Source organism: Furipterus horrens, unplaced genomic scaffold (assembly GCF_987537825.1).
Source record: "Furipterus horrens unplaced genomic scaffold, mFurHor1.1.pri manual_scaffold_8, whole genome shotgun sequence".
In the NCBI taxonomy this organism is placed as follows: Eukaryota; Metazoa; Chordata; class Mammalia; order Chiroptera; family Furipteridae; genus Furipterus; species Furipterus horrens.
Window position 1 is genome coordinate 89,493,136 of NW_028327178.1, and position 17,303 is coordinate 89,510,438.

General features: G+C 39.8%; 1 protein-coding gene across 1 annotated transcript; it reads right to left on the reverse strand.

Moving 5' to 3' along the window:
* Nucleotides 1-7,094: 7,094 nt before the first annotated feature.
* On the reverse strand, nucleotides 7,095-8,937 carry DEFB127 (defensin beta 127). Its single transcript, XM_090285036.1, has 2 exons — nucleotides 8,889-8,937; nucleotides 7,095-7,348 (listed from the first exon to the last, which is right to left on the reverse strand). Exons 1-2 carry the CDS (start codon nucleotides 8,935-8,937, stop codon nucleotides 7,095-7,097), a joined length of 303 nt encoding a protein of 100 aa, XP_090141162.1.
* Between the last annotated feature and the right edge of the window lie 8,366 nt (nucleotides 8,938-17,303).

The window sequence follows — 17,303 nt, forward strand, 5'->3', positions numbered from 1 at the left end:
GTTTACAGACTTCCCAAGAGAAACAGGCAGCAGGATCTCTGTCCAGTGATCTGTGTCACACAGTCTTTCAAGATGAGCCAGAGTTTTGGGTGCTATGAGCTTTCTGAGTTCTTATTTTAACCACATGGATGAACGGGAAATCCAAGTCCACCCCACGTACATTGCCAAATATGGAGTTCACAGTCACAGAATGTTCCATCAAATCACACCTACTTCTCCTTTCTTGGTATGTGAGCTCCCAGAGAGCAGGAACAATGTCTTCTCCACCTGGACCATCAGCCCATTTGGGTCAGACTTGCTTGGTTATATGTCTGGTTCATGTGGGACATTCCTAGTTTATTCCTATTGTTCCAATGTCCCAACCAGCTAGTTTGTATACAATATTATATTAATCATATTAGTTTCTGGTACACAATATAGTGATTCAACATTTTTATACCTTACAATGTGATCACCTCTCTAACTCTAGTAATTATCTATCGCTGTGCAAACTTATTACAATATTATTTTTTCAATAATTAAATTTCAGTTGTAGTTGACATATAATGTTATATTAGTTTCAGATGTGCAACATAGTGATTAGACATTTATATAACTTATGAAATGATCAACCCGATCAATCTAGTACCCATCTGACTCCATACATAATTATTTCAACATTATTGACTATTTTCCCCTTACCTTTTTCACCCATCCCCCCCAACCTCCTCCCCTCTGGCAACCTTCCCTTAATAGAGGATAGAATCAACCAAATTTGTTGATAACTTGAAAGTAGAGGATGGGAGAGAGAGGACTTAAGCATTCCTTTTAGGTTTCTGTCTTGGGTTACAGGATGAATGCTTGTATATTTCAGGAACTAGGGGCTTCTTGAGGGGTTTCCAGTGGAGGATGTGTGAGTTCAGTGCCTCTCAGTACAGTTGCTGCTGTGACTGCTCTGCTCATAGCCCTCTCCTCTGGGAGGCAGCCTTATGCTATACCTTACAGTGGGGTGGGCACCTGGTTCAATGCAGCTTATCCAAAAGCTACCCTAATAGTGGCCAGGTGTAGGATATATTACTCAGCAGAGACCATCAAGGTGGTTCTTTCTGAAACTTGGACTAGGAATTAGTGTAAACTGGTAGTTGAGAGTAGTGGGAGAACACAGCACACACACCAATAAAGGTAGAAATGCTTCAGGTCAAAATTGAGGACAGCTTCTTTTAAAATTTGTATTTGAATTAAACAAGACCACAAATCGGCTATGCATCTGGAGTAAAACACTTTGGTCCCATATAAAATTACTTATTGTGTTGCCTGACCAGCGTTCATTCATTACATGGCTCATTCTGACCTGCATGTTCTGGTTTATTGTGAGGAGACACTGCACTACAACCTACGGTGCTTGCCTTTTGAGGAAAAAAGGAGACCCTTATAGGTCACAGTTCAGGGCATTGTCTTTGCTTCAGAGAGCCACCTCACCCCCGATCACACCATATTCCCAGGCACAGAGAAGATGTCCTCTTTCCCTCTAGGAGTGGACTAGATAAGGGGAAAGAGTGAATTGGACATGAAGTGATAGCAAGCTCAGTGGAATCTGGGAGGAGGGAGTAGATGACCTTGGGTGACTATGGTGACTAAAGTAGAAATCGGCACATCTATAGTTACTTAAATAAAGGAAGATTTACTTATAATTTTAGTGGAGTTACTATGCACATCAAGTGTAGGAGCCTGCTGTCTGCTTGGTGTATTGTCAGGACCTCACTGAGCATTCACTCATCAGCCCTTTGCATCGCCACTGTTAACTGCACCACTGGTTTAACCTAGGGCTCTGGAATTCATTCCAGGTGCTTAAATCAGCAGCTGGAGTTATGATAATGAGGCAAGATAAGGGTGTACACTCATATACTATCCTTCAGTGAGTAACATCACCATCACCTAGTTTCTCATGTCACTGTAGGCTGAAACCTGGGAGTCATCCTCACTCCCACTATAGCCAATGAATAACCAACTATTATATTATAAATTATAGCTGCCAAATAGTTCTCTAATCTACCCATGTTGTTCCCTCACTGCCTCAGCTCTGGTCCAAACCACCTCTCAACTGGCCAGTTTTAATAATCTTTTAATCTCTCTCCCCATATATACTCCCAGTTTCAATATATCTATATTTTTTGCATTTAATACAGAGTGATTAAAAAGTGCAGACCACATTATTCTCTGCTTAAATTATTTAATGATCTGTTCGTCTTAAGTTGAAGATCAAAATCTTAAACATGGTCTATTAGCCCCAATAACTCTAACCAATCTCTTCCCACCTCTCTAACAATATCCTTTCTCTTGTTCTCTGTCCATGAATCCTGTTTCTTCAAATATACCATATTCCCCCTACCTCAGATCCTTGGCATAAGCTATTTTCTATGCATTGAGTCTTCTTTCTGCATCCCTTCCCCACAGATTCCTTTTTGAAAGAATCTCTACTTATTATTTAGCTTTTCTCAACTTTCATTTATTTGGTCAACTCAAACGTGTTAATTGCTCCTTTAACTAGGAACAAGCAGGAGAGTTTGGTTAGTCAGTTACTGATTAGACTTTATGAAGAAAAAAAAAAAACACCTAAAAAAGCAGCAACATTAATAGCAGTTGACATTGCATTATTGGAAGGTGTGATGAGTGAGGGATGGCAAAATACAGAGAATTTATTGAAGTTTCTCCTAACTGTTTTTGTAAATCATTACATGATACCTTCCCAGCTGAGCTCTCTTAGGCAGAAGACCTGGGTTCTGGGAATTGTTTTCTAATTTTCAAGTCCCAATAGATCTGCTGCCCCCACAGCAACTGCTGACACCAGTGACTGCCTGTGCCCTTCAAAGATATCTTAAGTCTGCTGGCAAGAATTTAGTAACTTCTTTGTTCTAAGAGCTACCTGCAGAAAGTTCCTTCAACTCTCTCTCCCTCTTATCCCTTTAAAAACCCCTACCTTGCCCTGGTTAGTGTGGCTCAGTGGATTGAGTGCTGGCCTGTGAACCAAAGGGTCGTTGGTTCGACTCCTAGTCAGGACACATGCCGGGGTTGTGGGCCAGTTCTCCAGTTGGGGGCACACAGGAGACAACCACACATTGTTTCTCTCCCTCTTTTTCTCCCTCTCTTCCCCTCTCTCTAAAAATAAATTAAAAAAATATGAAAAAGCAAACAAACAAAAACCTTGCCTTACAATTGTTCAGGACTGACACCTTCCTGGTCTCAGCCTGCCTGTTTGCAGCTGGCCAAATAGATCTTTTAAACTCATGGCCTGTTCTCTTATAATTTCTCTTCTCACTCTGCTGAACCAACCTAACAAGCTATATTGTAGTAAATTCCCCTTTCTTGCTGAGTAGTGTTTCCTAAGGACTTTTGTCCTGGTTAGATTCAACAAATTTTTGTCCACTTTTTCCCATTTTTAGAATTCCAGTCTTGTATCCAGTTCACAGGTCTTCTCTTCTCACCTCCCTTGTGCAGGTTAGAACTGTGACTTCAGTGGCTTGAAATGAAGAAGGGACATTTCTGACTCTTAAGACAACTTCCCCGCTAAGTCTGCCTCACATGGTTGGTTGTTTTTAACCCGTTCTTGTGCACAAGATCACAAACATTCAGGAGAACTTGCACATGTTCACGGACACACACATGCCTCCCTCAGACCCCTGGCCCAACTGCATCTCAGGAGTCTTCTGAGATCACTTTTCTCATTCACTCACTGTTTTACTGTGGCGTGATTCCCAACAAGCCCTCCAGACTTGGAACCTAATGCGATTGCCTCACCTGGGACGTGGGAGTGGCTGAGGATGGTGTAGACTGGCCCACACGATGCGCAGCCCTGCCTCCTGGCTGTGTACCCAGCACTGTTGTCTGTGGGCTCCGGAAAGCTCCTTCAGTCCCAAGAGCCAAGAGGACTTGTTCATGCAGCAGCCATGGGGCCCTTAACGAGTAACATATACCCTGGTGTACTGGTGGGGCTTGTACCCACTAAGTGGAGCCCACTGTGACCATCTCTTCCAAACTCCACATTCAGTGACTTCACCTTGTAGCTTGAAATAAGCTGTGTGGGAGTATTTACACGAAGGAAATAAGCAAATCCTTTAAATCAGGAAATCAGACCCCCTCCCCACCCCTAAAGCTGGTTTATCAACGTATTGTGGTTGTTCAGACTGTACAATCATGTATTATTAACAGTTCTTTTTTTTTTTTTTTTTTTACACTTGACAAAAGGTGACTTTTTTCCTGGTTCACTTTATTGGCAAGTAGGGAAACTGTTGGGCAGAGTGGTCAGCCTTGGTGCAGGCAATAAGGAGATATTGTAGCAAGTTTAAGAATAATAGCAAAACCAGCTGCAATCCTGCTTTTTATTTTCACCATGTGCGGACAATTCTAAACTATGTCTGATTAAAATACTCCTCCCTAAGAAAACTTTTGTTGGTTTAAGTTCTAAACAATTGCTGCCTTAACTGTTGAGTTTTAATAATGGTATAGATATGTATATATATTTAGTAGATTTTATTTTTAGAGCAGTTTTAGATTCACAGCAAAATTGAGTGGGAGGTGTAGAGAATTCCCATGTGACCCTCCCGCACACACAGACAGCCTCCTATCGACATGTGGCATTGATGAACCTACGCTGATGCACCATCACTTCAAGTCTGTAGTTTATGTTAGGGCTCACTCTTGGTGTTGCACATTCTATGGGTTTTGACAAAAGTCATCACAGTATCTACAGTACAGAATAGTCTCACTGCCCTAAAATTTCTCCATGCTGTACCTATTCTTCCCTCCCTGACCTTTGTACTGTCTCTATATTTTCCCAGATGTCCTAGAGTTCAGGGGTCCCCACTCTTGGGGCTGTGGACTGGTTATGAGTCCAAGCCTGTCAGGAACTGAGCCGCACAGCAGGAGGTGAACTTGAATGTAATGCACTTGAATCATCCTGAAACCATGCCCTGGTCTGTGGAATAATTGTCTTCCATGAAACCGGTCCCTGGTGCCAACAAGGTTGGGGACCACTGATATAGCTGGAATCGTACAGAATGTATTCTTTTCAGACTGGCTTCTTTCACTTAGTAGTATGCATTTAAGGTTCTTGCCTGTCTTTTCATGACTTGACAGCTCATTCTCTTTAGTGCTGAATAATATTCCATTGTCTGGAGGTACCAAAGTTTATCCACTCACTTACTGCAGGGTTGTAAGGGACCGTTCTATGTGGTTTCAAGAATTGTAGCCCAAACTGCCAGCCAGGCTCCTAAGAGCCTTGTAATACTCGACTGGAACACTGGGAAGGCCAGAGGTAGGCATGACTCGAAGGCCACTCAGAATGTTCCCATGGGAATCAGATTTAAAGAATGCATATCATGCTTTAGAGCTTGCTCTGCTTTTCTTATCTCTTAGTTAACTATAAACAGCGTGTAGCAAAAAATATATGAAGCCTTGCACCTGATATCAGTATGGCATCAGGATGTTTAACAAACCCTGACACAGAGCGGTCACTGTGTTCTTTATATTGATATCTGTAATCAGTAACTGCCAACTGTAACCCAAGAATCTAAAAGCTAATTGATGATTTATGTATTTTGACTTTGTATCTCCCGAATCTCCTCCTCAATAAAATGGTCTAGGAGAGAACATTCAACGCTCTTCTCCCCTAGAGAGATTTGCCACCTCTCCTCCTCCCAGACAAAAGAGAGTGTCCAGGTAATTTTGTTCTCTCTCATCCATGTGCCTGAAACCTCCGCTGGACAGGGAGTTTGCACCGAGCCGGGGTGTTGGAGGCGGACAGCCTCACTGGGTGTCTTGGTTTCTTTCAAGTTTTGGCAATTATGAATAAAGCTGCTATAAACACCTGTGTGCAGGTTTTTGTGTGGAGAGTTTTCAGCTCATTTGGGTAAATGCCAAGGACTGCAGTTGCTGGATTGTTTGGTAAGTGTGTTAGTTTTATAAGAAACAGTCAAACTGTCTTCCAAAGCGGCAGGTCCCATCTTAAAATAAATGAGTTTTATGCCACATCCTTGACAGCATTCGGTGTTGTCATTGTATTGGATTTTTGCCCTAATACTGCAATTCAGACCAATTTGTGGGTTCTTTACATTTTCTCCAAACTCCAAAGGACCGTGATCACCAAAAGGATGCATTACTAGTAGTAACACGTAAAACAACAACAAAGAAATTCCTCTGTCTTGGCGTTATATATTTATGTCTGCTTCCACCTTACAGAGTGAGTTCCACGGTGGTGGCATCTTCATCTCTCTTTCCAGCTTGTTGCTTTTGCACAGAAACTAATGAATTTAGGCTTCCTTATAGTTTAACTTTGGCTGTTCTATTCTTAAGCCAAACAAGTGCATGTATATTCTCCTAAAATGTCCTGAATTTTCTAAATTCCTTCCATTTGTTGATTTCAATCTGTTCTCTGAAGTCACCTGTTGAAATCTGACACATTTCACAAAGCACCACTTTAAACTCACTGGTGAATTTCCCCTGAATACTTGACTTCACCTTTCCCTCTCCTGAATTACATGCCTACTTTCCTGAGTTTCTTGTTCCAGTGTTCAATGTTATAGATTTTTTTTTTTTACAATGCTCGTGTTCTAGGGCATCCTATTTCTTTATTTTTTTTTTAAATTATTTATTTATTTATTTATTTATTTTATTTTTAGAGAGAGGGGAAAGGAGAAAGAGAGAAAGAGAAACATCACTGTGTCGTTGCCTCTCACTTGCGCCCCCAACTGGGGACCTGACATGCAACCTAGTCATGTGCCCTGACTGGGAATCGAACCAGCGACACTTGGCTTGCAGGCCAACGCTCAATCCACTGAGCCACAGCAGCCAGGGTTGTTATAGATTTTTTTAGTGTACTGGTTATATCCCCTTTTCAAGGGGAGGTTCTGAGTTGTCCTTATCAAGTTTTCATTTGGTACATTGAGTGTTCAATCATTGGTTAAATAACAAATGAGTCAGACAACTGACAATGGAACTTTATTAGAATCTGCTTTAAGGTCTTCTGGGGAATAAGGAACCAGAAGAGAAAAGATGTGGATCTCTTCACTTAGTGTATTGGAATATGTTAAGAAACAAATGACTGGAAAATTGTACTTGATTTATGTAGAATTTGTCTTGGGAATGAAATTATTTTCTACATACGTATCATAATCTTGAGGAAGAGTCACTGCATATGTCACTGGCTTTGGACGAGTTGGCTTTGTAACTTTTTTACGTGCTTCCAGTTCCACGATGCTGAGGCAACAATATCTCCCATTTTCACATAGTACTTCGCGTATTTCACTTATTCTGCATATTTTCCTGCAGTGTCCTTGTATATATTGATTCCAGCATTTCTTAAGTTGTTCAGTTACTGTGCACATAAAGAACAATAGGGAAAGGTCAGTGTTTGGGACTGAGAGGCAACTTCAGACATGGGGAGGAGAAAGGACATTTGTAGGAATTAGGTGTATAGGAGATTCTCAAGGCAGATACCTGTAATATCCCATGGAGGATGCCCCAAGAAGGTAAACCTCAGTGGGTATGTCTATGTGATCACTCATATTTAGTTCCTCCAAGGTTTTGGGCTTCCAGCCAACATCTGATGGATTCCACCAAGAGCATCAGATCTTGTTTGGGAAAATAAAGGAGCTGAATCCTTGACTTCAGGCTATGGCATTGTGCTCCATCTGGGAACTGCAGCAAATCTGCCTCCATTTGAATGCTCCCAGGGCACTATTTTTATTTTTATTTTTTATTTTTTTTTTTACCACTGCCCCAGAGTTTAATAACTTTTTTCTGTGTATTTATGTCTGGATCAAACTATGCTCTTAAGTTCATACTCACTACCGTGGTCAAGAATGACTTCCTTGTCCAGTCAGGTATTTTTCCCCTCAATAATTTTTCTCCCTTGTTAATTCTTACCATTGTACATTTTTGCCGATGCATGTCTTCCTTTGGCTTCTATGTCATTACAATAACCATGGACTTGCTTTATCCCTCTCTAACTCTTCATCCTTCCTCTACCTGCAGTGGCAAGAATTCCTCCCATGTTCAGCCCTAGACTTTTGCTCACCTTGGTATATATTCTTTTTTTTTAGTGATCCTAAATACTTTCAACAATCTAAGAGTTAGGATGTTCAAGTTTTGATTTCTGAGCTTGTACAATCTTCTGGAATAGACCCCAGAAGTTCAAAACTAAGAACAAAGATGCTGCCTCCAACCCTAGGTTCTAGAACTCCTTTGATTCATAGGTGTCTAGGGAGTCAGAGACAGACAATTCCTATTACTGTTATATGAGACAAATGTAATAGATCTGGTTTTAAAAGAGGAAATAAAACTAATTTTAAGTTCTTAGTATGGACTAAGTGCTATGCTAGATGTTTCATAAACGTTATATCATTTAATAACGCCCTCATGAGTCAGGTATCATTATCATCACCAATGAGGAAACTGAGGCTCAGAGAGTCTTTACCATTTATCCAAAGTTGACAAACTAGTAGAAGACATTGAAGGCCTGTTTCTCAAACCTGACCCCAAAGTGTTTGCTTCTTCCACTATTCACACACTGTAGTATAATAGTCACATATATATATGGAAGACAGTACAGCTGAGTGCCAGAGTAAAGACTGTACCCAAAGAAATAGGGCATTCCTAGATCTTGGGCTCATTCCTTTCTACTGTGGAACCTTCCCAGAGGAAATTAGGGTCTATTTTTCACTCTGAGTACTTTTAAAGAACAGTACCATGATAGAAGGACTCAGGAAGGGGAATTTCTGATGATGTTTGGTAGACTTCAGCCATCCCTAGGGGACCTATTTCCTTCTACTGTGAATTATAAAATTACCTTGGGTTCTTAGAAACATTCCATCCCATTGTTGAGTTGCATGAGCCCCTGGAAAATTCTGGATTACCTGTGGGTTTCTGGAACAGCAGAATTGCAATGACTAGCAGGAGCCTCATGGCTAGGCTTCTCAGAGGAGGTGGAAGCCAAAGCTCTTGGTCCAGTGGATTTCACACCATGCAACCTTCCTCAGAGAGTTGGATTCTTATGCATTGAACCAGAACAGATGGTATAATATGAATTGTTCCCCCAAACTTCCAATCTGTGGACTTTGCATCATGTGGGCAGGCACAGGAAATTTGAGGTCACCCACTTTACCCTATATGGAATCAGAGACACCGCATGTTCTATCTCATCACACCTGAGGCCATTCTGTGGGCTGTGGACTGCTGGTAAGAAGAATCTGTGCTTTCTCTACTTCGGTTGTCTGCTCAGATAGACCAAGGTATGACATGTACTCATTTCTAAGAGAGAATGAGTTTGTAAAATCATGAAGCTTATTCCATTTACTGCATTCAGCTAAATGTAGGTTCTCTGGGTGTTGTGTCTGTAACTTCAGTCAACCCAAATGGAAGCCAATTTTTATTTTCACATCTTAAATTAATTATTCACAGATAAGCAATATATAATGATGAAGGAATAAATTGATGACTGTAATAAAAATTTTCATTTAGGAACAGCATAAAAGGGAGAAAAGACAGAGATACCATCATAAAGCATTGTCTTAATGGATAAAAATAGCAAGTTTTTTTTTTTTTCCTGTCAGTATAAAGCAGTGATTTTCAACCTTTTTCATCAGCACACATAGACTAATTACTAAAATTCTACAGAACATCAAAAAAAAAAAACCCAAAAACTTTTTTGACAATCTGAAAAAATAGGTATAATTTTGAATCATTCACACTGGAAGACTGTTGTTGTATTGACTGTTGTCATTTTTTAAAATTTGACAATCTAAAGGAAAGAAGGTCAGTGCCCCTGACTAAATAGTCAGGTATTGCATGTTTTAAAAATTCTTGCATCCCTCCAGTTGAAAATCACTGGTCATTGATCTCAGTGGCCATATCTTAGAGGTGACTAGGGTGAGAGGGTCCTTCTGGGAGCTCTGTTACTTTAGCAAAATATTTCCTTTAGTTCAGGCTTTGATTCTATGGCATTAAAACTCTTTTGAAAGACTAACAAACTTTCTTCTGAATTGCTTTCAGTCACTTTCATGTCTAAGACCAAACCAGAAATTCTTTTGAATCATGACAATTCATCTTAAATTCCAACCAGGTATTGGTATCAATAAAATAAGCTTTTGGAGATTATACCATCTCTATAGCCCTTAGCTCAAAAACCTGTCGCTCAGGCTCCGACTATACATAGTTTAATACAATAGCCTCTGAACAGTGTAGGTGAATTAACAGATTGATGACCACGAATTTATCATGGTATTAATGTACGCCATGGCATTTGTGTAATGCCATCAGCAACACTTGTCTATCTAAATACAGAAATGTACACAACAGATAGTTGGGTTGATACAAGGCTATGGTGTGCCCAAAGAATCAAATGACTGAAGAGAAACAAAGGGCCCTGGTTGGTGTGGCTCTGTGGATTGAGTGCCAGCCTGCAAACCAAAGGGTCGCTGGTTTGATTCCCAGTCAGGGCACCTGCCTGGATTATGGGCCAGGTCCTCAGTTTGGGGCATGCAAGAAGCAACCACACATTAATGTTTCTGTCCCTCTCATCTCCCTCCCTCCCTCCCTTCCTCTCTCTCTAAAAATAAATAAATAAAATCTTTTTAGAAAGAGAGAAACAAAGGAGTCCTAGTTATTGGCTAGAGAGTTATTGAAGGAAATCATGGATTCTATTCTTGATAGGAGAGAAATATAAACAGGGTGGGGCTTATAAATTGATCTTTGAGTTTTGAAGATAAAAGACTTTATATTAAAATATATTGTTTGTACAATGGAGAGAACATTCTGTATCTAACCTGCACTGTCTTCTTCACCAACTGCTTGATTAGAAAACTCACATTTCTTTGTCCCACAGCCCGTGTCTTAGAAAAAATGGTGTCTCTCTACTCCCACTTCAGTAATGTGTATGTGCTCACACATGTGTGCGTGCACGTGTGTCTGTGTATGTCTTCTCTGTCCCCTGCTGTTAGAGGGCTTACGAGGCTAGATCTCCTGGATTGATCCCATAGAGAGTCTTCTTTTCCCCCAAATCCTCTTAAAGCATAACAAGTCGGTGTTCCTGTGAGCAAGATGGGATGAATAAAGAACGTAATATTTCTTCACGAGGAAGAAATCACCAATCAGTGCTTACTTTAAATCTAAGGACCTCAGAAACTTGGGACTTTTAAAAGTACAAATTGTTTTAATGTACTACTTATAAAAGGACATAAGGGTAATAAATTTTGGATAATTCACCCACCAAGCTTCATGGAGTTCAAGAGGTAGGAGTGCAAATAACAGGTGACCACTGAACAACGTGGAGGTTAGAGGTGCCAACCTCCCACACAGTCAAAAATCCACCTGTAACTAGGTATTTGGTTATTTAAATGGATTAGTCAAGGAAGTTGTGTTTGTTTGAAACACAGTAATTTGTTATTTTATTTATTCCATTATTATTTAAATGTGTATGTATGCAGGCATGCTTGAGTGAGTATGTGGGTAAACTTTGATGCCCAACTTTGATTAAATCAAAAGGCTCCACTAAGGGGAGATATTTACATAGATTATCTTTACACGATTGCTTTCATTTTTCAAAAAATTTCCAGACTGCAGACCATTGATATGAATACCAATACATACACACACATAAATAAATAAATAAATAAATATATATATATATATATATATATATATATATATATATATATATATATATATATGCAAGCCGGCTGGCTTGGATGGGTACTATCTCCATCAGTCAGGTCATATAGTAGTTTATCATAGAAATATCTTTTACATCAAAAGAAACCGACAAGGAAGAAATCCTTATTGGAGGCTAGTATAATTTTAAGAGAAGTTACCTCTGAGATCCCAAGGATCACTTGTCTTCATCTTTGCCATGGCATAAGCCCTGGTCAAGGAACTGGTTTTATTACTTATAGTCTTCCTATGGACATGTATTTCCTCTATAAGTGACTTGCTGTGGGGTCACCTATAAGCATCAAATAAAGAATCAGTTAAGTCTGAGCAACCAGGAGAAGTATATAAGACTTTATACTGTTTAAGTTTTATTTTTGAAGGTCGTTGGTAAGTTAATGGTAAAAATATGCATAAACATGGGTCTTAATAATGAGGACAAATCACTAATATATAAATAGTTAAAACCAAAATGTATAATATTCACATCAGCAGGAGATCTAGCTAATGAAAACTAAGATAGGAGAAATAAACAGGACATAACCAGAGGGCAGGAAAATCCTAATATACCAGTAGTTATAATATATCCATGCATCAATTATTTGTTCCCATATGTATGTATGTATTTATCTCTTTATTTGTTTATTTTATTAGTGTTTATTGTCTGCTCCAAATATATCAAGAGCTGTGTTATTTGCTATGGGGAAAACAAAGATGAGTCAGATAGTCCTAGCCCTCAGGTCTAGTTAGAGGGAAAGATAAACCATAAAATATTAAAAGCCTTATAATTTCTATAAATGAAAATATATACAGAAAGCCATGGAACTACAGTCAGGAATAGCTTTAGGCTGAGAGGGTAAGTGAAAGCTTCACATGGAAGCTAGATTTGAGTTGGGTCTTGAAGAATGACCAGGAGTTTGCCACACAGTACAAGGTATTCCAGTTAGAGGGGCAAATATGTATAAGTGTGAGAAACGCTCACAATAAAAACACCAGGAGTCAAGGAACTAGTATAAATGACCCATGGACATGGACAATGGGGTGGTGATTGACTGTGGGAGAGGGAGTGGGCAAGGTGCGGGGGGGGGGGGCAATGGAGGAATATGTGGGACAACTGTAACAGAAAAACAAAAATAAATTTAAAACAAGACAAACCAAAACAAAATACTGGGACACAATATTTCAGCAGTAAACAAGGCATTGTTTATTCACTGGTCTGCAGAACTGGGCACACAGCCATATTAGGGGCATGCACACCAAAGCAAAAAAAGCAAACTGGTTTTCTACTAATGCGAGTAGCGCTGTCCCCCTTCCCCCACACCCCATCTCTCCCTTTTCTCCATTACTGGATACTCAGGAGTTATATTCTAATGTAATTAACTAAGGGTAAGGGTAATGTAGTGAGGGGTCTATTTCCAGCTCTCCCTTGCCCTGTGTTTGGGTTGGTGATAAAGCTGTCCCTAGCTCTCCTTTGAAGAGTCCACCTAGTTCCTATGTTTGGGTTTGATGATAAAGCTATCTCTAGCTCTCTTTGATCTCAGAGGCATTCGTGATGAGCTGAGGAATGTCATTTTCTGACTTGTATGCTAGCATTTTCCCTTGCTTTACTGTTGACTCGGAGACCGACTCCCTAATTCAAGATTCAATTACATTTGTCCTTTGCTGTTAATTATTTCCTACTGGTTTGAGAGTCACCAGTTTCTTTGTCCCTTACATAAGTAAATAGGAAAAACTAAGGCAGAATATGTTCCTTTTTTTTTTTTAACTGAGTAGTATTATTGGCATGTATGTACATTGTTTAAACATTTATCTATTATAGGAGATTTTGGTTATTCCCAGTTTTTAGCTATTACACATAAAACTGCTCTGAATAATCATGGACAGGTTTTTTTTTTTGGGTGGACATGTCTTCATTTCTCTGGGATAAGTGCTCAGGAGGATGATTTCTGGATTGTGTGATAAGAGGACATTTTATTGTTTTGGGAAATTATCAAACTATTTTCCTAAGTGCCTGTACCATTTTACATGGTTACCAACGATATATGAAAGATTCTGTTTTTCCTCATCCTCGCCAGTACTCCAGGCCATCACTATATTTTATTTTTGTTGTTTTGATAGGTGGATAATGATAGGTCACAGTGGTCTTAATTTGCATTTCCTATTTGCTACTGATGTTAAATATATTTTCATATACTTATTTGCCACCAGAATACTCTCTTTGGTGAAGTATCTCATGTCTTTTGCTTATTTCCTCATTGGATGGTTTATTTTTAACTTTTAAAAATTGAAACATATTTAACATGTAACACTGTAAATTTAAGGTGTACAACATGTTGATCAATACATTTATATATTGTAATATGATTGTCATTGTAGTATTAACTAGCACCTCTAATACATCACCTAATTATCATTCCTTTTTCCTGGGGAAATAATTAAGGTGTAGTCTGTTAACAAGTTTGAGATGTACAAAAAAATATTGTTGTCTATGATCACAATACTGAGCATTAGATCTCCAGGGTTTATTTATCTACTAGTTGGTTGTATTAGTAAGTTTGTATTAAAGATTTTATTTGTTTATTTTTAGAGAGAGGGGAAGGGAGAGAGAAAGAGAGGGAGAGAAACATCAATGTAAGAGAGAAATATCAATCAGTTGCCTTCCATACATGTATGCCCCAGCTGGGAACCTAACATGCAACCCAGGCATGTGCCCTGACTGGGAATCAAACAAGCAACGTTTTGCTTTGCGTGATGACCCCAAACCAACTGAACCACACTGGTCAGGGCATAAGTTTGTATTCTAGAAATGTCTTCCCAATTCTATAATCTCTGACAAGTCTTTAAAAAAAAAAAAAAAATCCAGCCAGCCACTCTGCCTTTGGTGAATTCTATCCATTTACATTCAGAGGAGTTAATATAATGTAAGGACTTACTATTGCCATCTTATTGATTGATTTTTGGTATTTTGTATTTCTGTTGTTTGTTTTTTCCTCTGTTTTTGCCTACCTTTGTAAACTGGTGATTTCTTGGTGGTATGCTATGTTTCCCTTAAAACAAATCATTTGCAAATCTACCTTATATTTTTGCTTTGTGGTTACCATGAGGCTTACATAAAACATCTCATGGACAACATAGTCCATTTTATGCTGATAGCAATTTATCTTTGTTTGCCTCTAAAGGCTCCGCCCTTTTTCTTCTCCCCTTTTATATTTTTAACATCACAACTTATTTCTTTTTATGTTGTATTCATTAACAAATTATAGAAACAACAGTTATTTTTATTTTTATTTTTTAAAGTATATTTTATTGATTATGTTGTTAAATAGTTCCAATTTTTTCCCCTTTGCTCCCCTCCACCCAGTACCCCCCTTCCCTCCAGCAATCCCACTCGCCTTAGTTCATGTCCATGGGTCATGCATACAAGTTCTTCAGCTTCATCCTTTCCTATATTATTCTTAACTTCCTCTTGTCTATTTTGTACCAATCGATTATGCTTCTTTATCCCTGCACCATTTCCCCACTTCTCCCCCTCCCTGTTCCCAGCTGATTACCCTCCAAATAAATGATCCCCATACCTATGATTCTATTCCTACTCTGGTTTGCTTAGTTGGATTTTGTTTTTATTTTTTAGATTCAGTTGTTGATAGTTGTGAGTTTGTTATCATTTTAATGTTCATAGTTTTGATCTTCTTTTTCTTAAGTAAGTCGCTTTGACATTTCAGATAATAATGGCTTGGTGATGATGAACTCCTTTAGCTTTACCTTTTCTGGGGAGCACTTCATCTGCCCTTCCATTCCAAATGATAGCTTTGCTGGATAGAGTAATCCTTGTTGCAGGTTGCCTTTCATCACATTGAATACTGTTTGCCAATCCCTTCCTGCCTGCAAAGTGTCCTCTGAGAAATCAGCGGATAGTCCTATAGGCACCCCCTCGTAGGCAACTTTCTGCCTCTCTCTTGCTGCCTCCAGGACTCTCTCTTTATCTTTCACCTTTGGCATCTCAATCATGATGCATCCTGGTATGGTCCCCTCTGGGTCCAGCTTGCCCAAGACCCTCTGTGCTTCCCGGACCTGTATGTCCATCACCTTCGCAAAATTTGGGAAGCTTTCCTCATTTTTTTCAATTCTTGCTTCCTCATTCTGCACTGGTTGACTGTTTTTTTCTCCTTATGTTCCAAATCATTGATTTGAACCCCGGTTTCCTTCCCTTCACCATTGGTTTTGTGCAGACATTCCTTCGTTTCACTTAGCATAGCCTTCACTTCTTCTCTTATGCATTTGCTGTACTCAGGCATATCTGTCAAGCCTGTGAGCATCCTTGTCACCAGTGTTTTGAATTCTGCGTCTGTTAGGTTGTCTATCTCCTCGTCGCTTAGTTCTCTCACTGGAACCTTAATCGGTTCCCCCTTTTGGGTCATACTTTTCTGTCTCCTCAACTTGACAGGCTCCTGTGTATGTTTGCCTCTGTGTCTTAGGAAGAGCTGTCACTCCTGTTACGTTGTAAGAGGCGGAGCCTTAGAAATTTGTCAGTACAGGGCGACCTGTTTCACCACGTTGTGGCGCTGTTTGTGGGGCAGGGGTCCGAGAGGGAACAATGCCACCTGCCCAGCACTCGCCCCTTTTCCAGGCACCTCTTCCACTTCCGCACCAAACTGGCACCCCTCTAGCTGCTGCCCTGGCCATTGTTCCCAGGGTGGGTGGGTCTGGGGACGTTCTAGGACCATGGAGGCCCTTTAAACTAACAGACTCTGCTGAGAGATCTATAATTTCTGCCTCCACCCTAACCCCCACTGGTCTGCACAGTCAGAAACACTGAGCCTTGATTTTCCCTGGTGCTGGCACTGTGAGCTGCAAGGTCCGGTGAGAAGCAGGGAATGCTCCTCAGGTGTCTCTCTTCACTTTTTAAAATGTGTGACTGTGCTTTCCACCGGCTTGCCGCTGCCACTGCTGCTGCCGCCGCTGCTGCCACCACCACACCGCATCCTTTCCACCCCAGGTCCCCCCCTCCTACCTGTCTGGATGAGTATTTCTTCTTTATATCTTTGTTTGCTGGATTTCCATGCAGTTTGATTTTCTGGAACTTCTGGTTGTTTCTAGTTTTGAGGTAGTTGTATTCCCTTTTAGTTGTGAAGGGAGACACAGTGTGTCTGTCTATGCCTCCATCTTGGCCAGAAGTCCAAACTATAGTTATTTTTAATATTCTTTTCCTTTAACTCTTATCCTATGGTTAAGTGGTTGATATACCATCCTATCATAGAATTAGTTTTCTAAATCTGACTATATGTTTTTACCTTTAGCATCGTGTTGTATACTTTCATACATTTTCATGTTGCGTTTAGTGTCTTTTCATTTCAGCTTGAAGAACTATAAGCATTTCTTGCAAGGCAGTTCTCTCTCAGCTTTTGTTCCTGTGGGAAAGTCTTTATTTCTCCTTTATATCTGAAGGATAACTTTGCTGGTAGAGTATTATTGGCTGGTAATTTATACCTTTCAACACTGACTATTTTATTGCACCATATCCTAGCCCGTAGGGTTTCTGCAAAGAAATCTGATGATAGCCCAGTGGGGGCTCCCTTTTAAGTTATACTCTTTTTTTTTCTCCTGGCTGCCTTTAGGATTCTTTTTTT

Excerpts from the sequence above, each read along its gene's own strand:
- DEFB127 (XM_090285036.1), bottom strand. The coding sequence starts at position 8,937 with ATGAGGCTCCTGCTAGTCATTGCAATTCTGCTGTTCCAGAAACCCACA. Across the intron at positions 7,349-8,888 it reads GCTGTTCCAGAAACCCACAG|TAACTGAACAACTTAAGAAA; the intron begins GTAATCCAGAAT and ends TTATGTGCACAG.